This window comes from Prosopis cineraria, unplaced genomic scaffold (genome assembly GCF_029017545.1).
Source record: "Prosopis cineraria cultivar Desert tree isolate PC_DT_omini unplaced genomic scaffold, ASM2901754v1 PC6, whole genome shotgun sequence".
Classification (NCBI taxonomy): domain Eukaryota; kingdom Viridiplantae; phylum Streptophyta; class Magnoliopsida; order Fabales; family Fabaceae; genus Prosopis; species Prosopis cineraria.
The window spans coordinates 41,635,396-41,647,463 of NW_026555337.1; the positions used below are offsets into that span (position 1 = coordinate 41,635,396).

A 12,068-nucleotide genomic window follows, 5' to 3' on the forward strand; every position below is an offset into this window, starting at 1 on the left:
AAGTCTATCGTGCACTTCTTTTGTTAATAAACTTAGTCCCATCATTTGTTCTCATTGTTTTAATTCTAATACAATATTGGTTGTCAATATGGGCCACAAAAATTTTCGTATACTTTACAGATTCATATTTATTGTATATTATAAAAAAACTTGAAAATCTAAGTTCCTCTAGGATAACCATCCGCTCTTGTCAAGAAGAATCCACAATGGGTGACCAAACGAAGAACCGGCCGGGTCAGAGATAGCAAGTGAACCTGGGGCCCCACAACCCAACCGGGCTCCAGTACCATACCATCCAGAGGGCCCATTGGACTTAAAGGAACGAACTTTTACTTGTTCGAGATCAACGTACATAATACAGCTGCACCCAAAATAAAACCGGCACAAATATCGTTACTCAACTCTGTTTTTTTTTTTTTTGGGTGAGAAGGTCCATTTGAACTTTAAAATTAGCCTAGCATCTGATATAACCCAGAAGCTAGGCTTTATTCTCTAAAATATTGACGAGATAGGGCTTTTCGGCCTTCTAGTCCATAAAAAGTTGGGCTTTTGGGCCTCGTAGACAACCATATAAATTTTGGGTTGACTTTGACAGCCAATTGAATGATTACCAATCGTAATTGCAAGAGACTATTGGTAATTCAGATGGGATAGACTTGAGTTTGGCTTAAAAATATCAGCACATATAAAAAATTGATGTAGTCAAGCATGACCTTAATATCTTTAGACCGGCAGATGCACATTTTAAATTGGGAAAGTTGACACTTCTGAAAGCTCTTAGACTTTTAGTTACATTTTCAACTTCATGAATTTTACAAATGTGAAAGGATCAATATCTTTTGTGGAAACAAAAATGCCCATCCCCAATTTTTTTTTTGTTGCTCTAAGTGTCCTCCTATTGTAACAATCCTACATAATTGAATACTAAATGTAAGTACTTCGTCTAATAAAAGTTTGAATATTGATTCATCATATTTTAAAGAACTAGGCTCTTTCATTAAGCTCAACTCCCATTAATAAAATATCTTAGTCATTCACTCTTATACATGAGGAAGAGCATATTTTTAATTTTTCATTCAAAACAAATATCATTTTTCACCAAGTCTCAGTCCTTATTTGAAGTTTGGGCACGCAAGTGATGGTAGTATCTTTAGGTCTTGTTTAGTTATTAAAAAAATGAAATGAAATAGATTAAAAAAATCAAGATAAAATAAACTAAATCACCCTTCTCCTATGATAAGTATGATAAAATTTATTAATATAGACTACAAATATGAGAATTATTATATTGTCCAAATATCTTAGAAATCATGATTCCCAACCTTATAAATTAAATTAGTTCTCTCCTTTCTGAATATGCTCATATATCCCCTTTGATCATCTTATTTTTATCTTTATTTTTTTAATCTATTCCATTCCATTATTTTTTAGTAAGCAAATGGGACCTTAAAATTTTCAGGACCTAAAAGAAAAAGTCTTTGAAGGTGTGTGCTCAACTTTCATTTTTCCTATTAATTAACTGTCAAATTAAACTAAAAGGATCTCTCCCTAATTAATTCCAAGGACATCATCTTGTTATAATTAATACATATATATAATATATAATTAATATATATTATATTAAAAATAATTATGAACCAGCCACTTGCATGATCAGCTAGATATTTTTTATTTAATTTTAAAATTATATATATGATTGTGGACAAGTTGGTCTTGGGATTGATCTTTTGGTGCTTTATGTTGTTGTTATTATGTTTTCCTTTCACGCTTAATGGGAAAATATCGGAAGTGGGTCACTTTATCAGATTGGTTTGTTCGCATAATTATTGGCCTTATATATATTAACAACCCTCAATAAATGCATGACTGCATAGGTTAATGAGAAAGTGAAATTATTAAAAAGCCCAATTAATATCGTATTCTCAGTGAAATAGGAAATTAAATAATTCTAAGTTGTACACAAATGGATGTATATATTATATAGATTTATAAATTTAAAAGAACTAATAATATGCTTGCTTGTATAACAATTACGGCCTAGAGACATCATTTAGTTTCCTTTAGTGTTAAAAGATTCGAGTCATGTGTTGTTAAATAAACAATCATAAGTCATAATTAAGATGCCCGATGCTTAGTAATTAACTAAGATAAAAACTTCATCATGTTCTTTCATAGTGGAGCTTAATCTTGCTGGCGAATAGTATAATTATGGTTTTGATCGGCTGATCGATGATGAAATGTTTTTCACCATTCCATACAATATCTGCAAGACTTTTCAAAATTATTATGCGGGGCAACAGCATAACATGCTTCAATGAAAGGAACACAAATTAAAACAGAAGAGGAAATTAAAACAGCAGTTATAATAATGTCACAACGACTATAAAAACATATTGTAGGTTAATCTTGTCAAAGTGAATGTTATTCTAAATATTAACTTAATCATATGTATGTGCGAATTTTCAAAATAAATTAGGCCTAACATTGAAAGGACAAATTATTGGCCATTGTTTAATCTTATTTCTCTCTTAATTTGTATGTACAGCCATATATATAGGAAAGGATTTTGATTCCGAAAAGTCGTGTGCACAGAATAAATAAAAACAGACATGAGGGTCAAATTAATTGATGCCTAGACGATGACACACAACAACCGTATGATTATTAATAGTTACAAGTTTGATAATTTGCATTAAGGTTAATTAATCATGATCATCATGTCAGTATCTAGGGTTAACGTTTAGCAAGGAGAAAAATATATCCTTTGCAGTAGATCGAGTCAAAGAAAAAAGTGAGAGATACAAATTAAATATACAAAGTAAAGCAGAAGGTGTGGTAAAAACTACAGGGGAGACAACAAAGCAAACCCCTAATAATTACAATGATAATGAAACAAAGCACCCCATATATACCTAATTCTCCTTATCAATGCTTAAGCTAGCTAGTTAGCTGAGGATTTAGAGTGTCTGCTGCTCCTTCTAATACTCAAAATCTCAGCCCTTCATTTGTGGGAATTAGATAAAATTTCGCTAACCATTGACTGGAATGAAGGGTTAAGATTTTAGGCATTAGAGGGGATAGCAGACAGGGGCGGTATAGACCTCAAATCCGTCAGCCGAATATATCCTCTCAATCTGGCCACAGCATGATGAGAGAGATAAAGAGAATGAATGGTGAAACACAGTGGCTAGACGAGATCTAAAAAGCCTAGCTGGCTTGTTAGCAGGACCACAAGGACTCGGTGACATTGTCGAGTGCAAAAAGAGAAGACTTGGCGTGATCAAGAGAGGAGGATTGGGGCTGGTTTGAAGATGAAGAAGGTTGATGATTATTTCTGATGTGAACAAGCTCGGCCTGAGCAAGAGCCAGTTGGGTCTGAAGCACATCAACCTGTTGCTGAAGAGACGATATCGCCCCCACACATCCATACACTGGGTCCCTCATCCTCGCATTTGCTTCGTACACCATTGAACTCACTGCATCACTCCTCTGTTCCTCTGGTAGTTCCTGTGTCATTTTCACCCAACCACAACTATTTGTATTTAATTATATTGATTCTCCAGCTACAGTCATATATATTCACACACACAATAATATAACCACATTTACGTACGTACGGCCATGTGGGTGAGGTGCAGTCGTCTTAGACATTTTCTGGGTAAACAATGTCTGCCACGATATATCTAATTATCTATAGACCATTCACAAAGCAAACATGCCACATATGAGGTTCACCCCGCCACTCTCACTAATATGAAAGTGACCATTAATGTCTCTTCAAGAAAACCATTGCAAATGTTTTATAAGAATTTTTTTCTTTAATCATCTAAGAGATCAAAAGAAGGAGTTATGAGAAGCTATATATGATTTTAGTATAGCCCCAAATTCATGTGTGAAGCGCACAGCTTTCAGTTTGTGTGTGTGTGCGTGTGTGTGTGTGTGTGAAGGGAAGCTAGAGGTTAGCTGCATGCTTGGTTGATTAAAAACAGATACTTAGTCAAAAAGAAGTTCCGTATATATACGCACATTTATCTCGGTGATGATAAAGTTGTTTGTTAATTTTGGACCGAAAGAAGATAATAGGTGAGTGACTGCAAAATTATATATAGTGGCTTGACTTTAGCTTTCTCCGAACGGTTCAATGGACTGGAACGTGAAGCCGTTGAAATTTTGATTCTTTCGTGACCCAAAAGTTAACCCTGCAATTATTTTCTTGGTCGCATGCTGGAATTCAGAGTGATGATGATGGCCAGTACTATACGTGATTTGACCTTAACATATACAAATCAATTCATTCTACCACAATTTGTTAATCTTTTTATTGAAGAAATAACGTTATATATATATATATATATATATATATATATATCTGTTGAAAGATACACGCACATATTTGTTATTTTATGATTAAAATCAGGCAGAGCTTTGTTTGTATGTTAACATGCATCTTAACCTACTTAAATAAAGAAAAGGTACTATACGTAGTAAAAACGGGAGGTGATAACATGTCATCTAGATGTCATGCTTACGAAATAAATATTTTTAATTTGCTTCATATATTATAAATTACATAGATTTGAAGAAAAATCATGTGAGTGTTTTACTCATAATCATCAACGTCACTTTTGTGCTTGTGCTATACAAGCAGTCCCTATATCAATGTAACCCATATTTTTAAAGACAAAAAAAGAAAAGGTGATAGCATGTCATAATTTTTTTCTACAACATTGAAAAACAAGGTATAGCTAGTCTTGGACTAAAAGCTTGGTGGCGGTCGATAAAGGTAGATGTTGAACAAAGTTGGAATATATATGTTTAAACTATAATTAACCTACCGATACTCTCTCTCTCTCTCACACACACTATAAACACCCCCCAAGAATATATGTCTGCAAGAAATAGCAAAAGCTCATTTACAATACTCGATCCTTTATTCTCTTTCTTTAGTCTTTATATGTACTGAGGAATCATGTGGTGTAATTTTATCAGCTTACTTTAATAAAGAGGAATGGCAATTATAGTTAATTAAGGGTGGGGTCTTCAACTGTAACTAACCACTATAACAGAACTAGATGGTGGGAGAAACAAAAAGAAAGATTCCCCTTTCTAATTTTTCCTTTTCTTTTTTGGGGTGCATATATATAAACTACTTTCTTCTCAGAAAGGAATAATAGCTTATTAAAGAAAGTATGCTGCTTAAGGAAGAAATTAATATATAGACTCAAAGCCAAACAAATCTAAATCTGCAATAAGCTCAATAGTTTAAGGAGAAAACAAATTAGTAGAGCTTGTAGAATCTAACAAAGTATTATATAAGAATATTGCATCCTTGGTGACCAAAACAAAAGATATAGCAGGATATACATATACATATATATATATATATATATATATTCTGTTATATATGTAATTAATCAAAGAATGATTATCTAGAGAGCAGAACTAGGTCATAATAAATATACCTGATTGATGATTTAATGTCAGCCACACACTGAAATATCTTTCCAATTAAGCTATAATTTATTGAGTTGCTATTAGTCAATTAAGAAAAAGACATTCAGTTTTGTGTATCAGTAAACAACATTGTAGTGGGACACCACACACACTCACTCTCACTCACATTAAATGAGTATGTAAACAGATTTTTTCCCCTGCTGATACGGTTCTTGAAAAACCTAGATATACTGGCAATTGAAAACTATGTCCTTTCCTTCCCCTTCTTACGAAATAGCCCAAGTGTAAAGATCTTACTTAAGGATAATTACAAGTTAGGTATCTCAAGGATTTTAGGTTCGATGTAGTTATAAGTAGTTTTTCATAAATAGTAAAATCCTTTTCTTGATTACCTAACAAGAGCTGAAAATGACTTGAATTAACAAAAAACCACTCCACTGCATATAAGTTTTTCTTTTATAAAAACGATAAGATTATGAAGGAGAGAATTGAACCTGTAACATTTTATTGACATTGCTAGCACCAAAAACCTTGTGAACACTTGCAAACTTTTGAGGTTCATCCGCAGGAAAGTAAGGAGCAAAGAGGCAATCCTGAGCACATCGCCTCCGGAGAAGCTTGCACGCCGCACACGGCGACATTGCACCATGTTTTCTACCACCTTCCTTCATAAATCTTCTTCCAGTAAGTTGCAGTATATGAATTAAGCTGCAAGTAGGTTTGAAAGAAAAGAGAAAGAAAGGGGAAGTCTTTGGATAGACGAAGAAGGGGGCTTGAGGAGAAAGAGCAGGTGATATTATATAAGAGAAGAGAAGTATAAGTGACACAGCAAATCTTTAAAGGGTCCCACCAAAGAAGAAGCCCTAGATTTTGTTGAGAAAAAACATATTTGATGAGAGCTTTTGCCCCCACATTCATATATTATATATGCTCATTAGTACCCTCTATTAATTACTATGTACACATCTATACATGAAGTTTACTTTTATGAGAATTTCAATTAAAGATTATAAAAGAGGTTTAATTTCATATGGATTTAAAAATATTTTAAAATTTCATTTCAATCTAGGAGAGAAAAGTTAAAAGAATTTTAAAGGCGAAAAGACTAAACTGCCCTTCACATATTATGCAGAATCATTAGTTGTTAATTTTTTTATTTCAATTGTTAATTTACAAAAATGAGTTGCAAATTACATGAATTGATATGTCAATAATTGTATAAGACTTGACATTAGTTTTTTAATCATAAGCAACAACATCTATTGTTAATTATTAATATCAATTATAAATTATTAATAGGTCTTGTAATTTACAATCAATGTTAGTAAATTAATAAGAAAAATTAGCAAATTAACAACTAATGTTATTAATTGTCTGACAAATAGATGTAATTTATAAATAATATTGATAAATTAATAAGTATAGTAAGAAAATTAATAACAAATGATTTTACATAATATGTAAAAAGTATTTTAGTTTTTTTACCAAACTGAAATTTCATAATATTTTTGAATCCACCTAAAATTAAATCTCTTTCTTAGTCCTTAACTGAAGTTCTCCTTTATTTTTTCTTGGTCATTATATATATATATATATATAGGTACTTAAAATTAAGTTCTTAACAAGGTAATAAGTATCAAAGGAAACATATTCAAACTTGTTAGTTTACATAAACCAAATTGTGGGCCTCGTTGCATTGAGTTTGAAGAAAGTCACATTGGTAATATTGCCTAAGAAGACTGCACGCCTTCCTATAGAATTTATATATTTTTATGGAAAAATGATGATTAATTAAACCTAGAACCCATTAATTTCAATTATAGATCTCCAATTATTAAAATTCATGGAAAGACCGTTGAGACAGATTCATTTGGGTTAATTACTAATTTTTCTAAGTATTGTAATTACCTGGAATTCATAATTGATTTATATGCAATTTCAGTTCCTATACATACTTACAACTTGTAAAATTAATTTGAACTTTTTTTCTTCTCTCAAATAGACAACTGTGAAACGTATTAAATCAGTTGTGAATTTCAAGTAAACAATACGAAAACTAGGTTACCTACCTATTTGACAACGATGTTGTGTCCCAATAGTCTCTTAATGAAATTTCAATAATTGAAAGTCTGGTGTTGAATTGTCATTAGTTATTGGTATTAAAAATATATGAATATGGATTATATTTAATATACAAGTTTATTTTTACTAACAAGTAGTTATTGAAATGACAAGTAAATTTAAGGTATTATTAAAACTAGATATTAAGTACTTCCCGAACGAATTCTGAATTTCATAATTATTTAGAATTTTTTTCCAAAATAATAATTGTTGAGACTTAATTCATCACTTGAATTATAAATTATAAATTATTCAGCGGCGTTGTACTTTAAATTGGAAATGACAGCACCAAGCAGTGAAGATGGGAAAGAGAGGTTAAGGGAAGAGAAAACAAAGACAATGGACATTATTAAAAAAAAAACAAAAAGAAAAACAAAACAAAACAAGTGAGGGTTCGTGCAACGAATCAAGACATACAATGCGCACGCATTGCATATTAAGTGGTTGACATGTAGGGCACTGATAATACGTAATTGCTCACATGACAGCGACACGTTAAAGTGTTAGCTGATTCATTAAACTTTGATGACCCATCTAATGGTCTCAACCATATGAATGTTGGTGAATCAAGGTGTCTGTTTTTAATAATATTTACCGTGATTGTATTTTCAATAACCTATAATATCTTACTGCGAAATAAATCTTATATAAAATTGTATCTTTTATCTCTTCAATCAAGGGATTGAGATATGGGTTAACCTTGTCTTTGTCTGGACACTATTTTAAATAATTTTTTTGCTTTCCATTTATGTTGCTTAATTTGATCCTTAAAGCTAAATTGTTGGGTCAAATTACAGAAACCTATGCCATTATTTTACGTGTTCTGATTTTATTTGTAGTGTGATTTATTGAGAGATCCTGCCTGAAACTTTTCAGATGCGAAGATCGATCGAGACAGAGATTTATTTGCACCAATAGGCTATATCCACCATAGTATGTCTTTTATAATTGTAAATTTATTTTAGTTTACATATCCAATCTTCAAAAGTCATACATTAGTCTAGATTGTAAATATGTTTTCCAATCTAATAAGATAAAAATAAAAACATGGACAGTTTCCTAACTTTTGAGCTAGTTATTATATATTATTTAAATTCAAAAATTTTAACTATATTAATGTACCAAGTTAAATATTTTTCATTTTAATTATTTGATATATTATTTTGAGCTAGTTATTATTTGACATGTCAGGCCACCCCGTGTGGGGGCTATTGAACAAATAAATAATGAAAAGATATCTTGATTAGGAGATTAATTAAGTGCAAGTTAAATTATTCAAGGTCACAAGACTCTAATAATTAATCTCAATTATCAGGAGTTCAATACTCCTACCACTCGTTTTTTATCTTATGTGATGGATCAATGGTATAAGATGGATTTGATATTTTGATGTGCATACCTTTGTCTTCTCTAGTTCTCTCACTCAAATTATTGGGAACTTTTTAGATTATATTTAACTTGTGGATACTATTATTCAATATGGATGGGTACTAAAACAATTATAGGTTATTATACTATCATCTGCATGTTGCAGGTAAGTTATATATATAAATCATCTTTTTATCCAAATCTTGCAGAGATATGAAAATAGTGACCTTTAATTTTTAATATTACAAGGATGTAGACTGTGTGTGTGCTTCGAAAATAAACCCTATATGTCCATATATTGAATAAAAAATTTGAAGCTGCTAGTTTTGGTTGTGCTGAGGATTTTTCAATGATTTTTTCTTATAGAAGGCGGCAGTAATTAATAGTTTTGGTTGAGGTAGAAAGTCTCTATATGATTGGCTTCATCTCAAGACAGTATTACAGTTTCCAAGTTTTTTTGGCTCTAAATCAAATCAGCTTAATTAGTTTGGCATGTGTTTGTGTTTGTTTGTTTATGTGTGTTTTTGCGTGTGCCCATGACATATAATATTAAGTTTTGTCCATAATTTCTCCATGAGGACCTGCAGAAACCAGAAGGCAGTCTCTGGTTCTTAAGTTTGCTAATATTATTACAAATAAGTTATTTAATTTTTTTTTATTCCATCGCCTTGGAAACCTCTTGTGCAGGCTCAGGGATGCTTTTGATATATTTTATTTAACATAATTGCATATTTTAAAATTTAAACTCAAGATCATATAATAAGTTGAGATAACTCCTTCTATCACTTGAATCAAATACTTCTCAATAAGTTATTTACATCAATATTTACAATTTTTTTTAAAAAAAGTTGGTCGGCTTGTAACTCTCATTAATTTCATCTTCATTCTCTCAATTTTATTTCATCATGCGTTTGGGAACACTGAGATTTAACGATGCTAGTAAACCGGTCATTCGTTTGGGACTATTCATCACGCGCCCAAAACTGAAACTTTTGACTTGTAGTATTATGATACAGTAGGCTATATAGGTATAGGTGATAGGTAGTTGGAAATAGAAGCCATTACGTATGTCATGTTGAGGAATACCTTTTTTTTTTTTTTTAAATTACACATATGCATTTTTTTATTATGTAGATAATTCTATTTAAGACATTATTAAATACTAAATATAAATATCGCCCTGGACATAAATTCAGACTAACATTGATTCTAGGTAAGAAACTACAACTTCTTTTGCTAAACCGCAGCCCCAATGATTGAGGGACACATTTTAATCGAGGCAAAGACAGGCTTTAATTTCTGGTGAGAGTGAAAGGCCCAAGCCCAATAGGATACGTTTGGAAATGCTTGTACTACATAATGAAGGTCATGACAAAGCCCAAATGAGACTGCAACAAAAATTCCAACAAAAAGGAGATGGGTTGGACCTCCATACCCAACTTTTGTTGCTTAGGCTGATCTCTGTAACCCCTTCATCTATTTCCAGCCTTCAGTCTTCACACGCACCTCGTCTTTCTTTCTTTTTCTTATTACTAGTTTTATCTTCTCACGAATTTGGAAAAATTACATACAGATTTTATATAAAAAAATTAATTATCATGAGATTCATTAACAACTAATATAAAGCAATTTACAACACATTCATGATTTACATCCCCTTATGTCAATTGTTCATGGATCTTGTGATAATTAATTTTTTTGTACGGAACTTTAACATAATTCTTTCTGAGAACTTCTCTATATTTTTCATTTATCTCATTACACTTATTAATTATTAATTAATGTTCATATAAAAAAATAAGATTTATGGCTACATAAATTGTTAAGGGTAGTTGGAGATTTGGTCCGGGACGAACTATTTCTGAGATAGTATATGTGCATTGCCTTTTTATTTATATGCATAGAATTTGTGTTCCTGACAATTTTTTGGATTCGGATTATCCTCTGTTACCTTTTTCACCCTTTGGTATTCTGAAACTTTGCTGCCATACATCGTTGGACAATTCATTGTACGTATTTTTAACCCTTTACACACACACACACACATTTTATTTTCATTTAGTCCGTCTTGTTTCCAAGCACGCTAACATAAACTAATATACATATGTGTTGAAGATTCAAATCTCAAAAATGGAAGAAACTGACATTACACAGTCAAGTCTCCGAAGCGCATATCTTTGTCCGGTCTGTCTCTTTACGTGAAGTAATGTGTATATATTTTTGTGTGTAACTGGAAAAGTAGCCTAGCCGCCGGCATCTCGGAGCATGTAAAAGAATAATCCAATTAATTAATATTAATAACCCCATTTGTACTGCGTATGCATGTATGTTTGTACATACTTCCTTCCGTCTTTGTTATAAGCTACTTGAGGGAATATTAATTAAATTTTTAATATTACTCTTGTTTAAAGTCATTGACAAAGAATGCAATGCGAATATAAAATTTTTTATTTAAATATGAGTAAAATTATAAATTTATTTTATTTTCAAACAGTATTGATCACTTAACCATCCTTTCTCGATTCCAGCAAAGTAATTAAATATGTATTATACTTCCTGCGGTCCAAAATGTAAGCCATGTTTTCTCAAATAATTTTGATCAAATATATAAACAATTTAATATTTGTATAAATTATTTTTTCAATTTATCTATTGTATTTATTTATTCAGTTTCTTGTGGTTACTGTGAATCTATAACCTTCTTTTCAACCGTCATAAATTGTAATGGGCAAAAGGAAACAATTATGATATATTTTTATGAAAATAAAGATATAATTAAATTTGATTAGTATGCTTATGATAGTTAAAGTTACTTGTATTTTGGAGACGAAGGAATAATAAGAACATACAGGGGCGCCAAAGCCAAAAAAATTTATTAAGGGGATATAAATGAAAAAGTATATTTGTTAATTGATGAAAAATTAAATCTATATATATCACTAATTACATAACATAAATATTTCAATGTATATATTTATATTTAATTTTGCAAATATGAATATATATATATATATATATTTTAAGTTTTAGTCATAAATTTTTTATAACATAAGAATAATTAATTATTATGTTTATGATAAATTTTTAATAATTTTTTCTCAATATGAATTATCATTAAATTGGTA

At 30.9% G+C, this 12,068-nt stretch overlaps 1 protein-coding gene across 1 annotated transcript; it reads right to left on the bottom strand.

Annotated features, from left to right (window-relative positions):
- Window positions 1-2,739: 2,739 nt before the first annotated feature.
- Window positions 2,740-6,231, bottom strand: LOC129312838 (LOB domain-containing protein 4-like). The gene is made up of 2 exons (XM_054955587.1): window positions 5,949-6,231; window positions 2,740-3,507 (listed from the first exon to the last, which is right to left on the bottom strand). The coding sequence occupies exons 1-2, from the start codon at window positions 6,123-6,125 to the stop codon at window positions 3,220-3,222; spliced, it is 465 nt and encodes a 154-aa protein (XP_054811562.1). The 5' UTR covers window positions 6,126-6,231; the 3' UTR covers window positions 2,740-3,219.
- Between the last annotated feature and the right edge of the window lie 5,837 nt (window positions 6,232-12,068).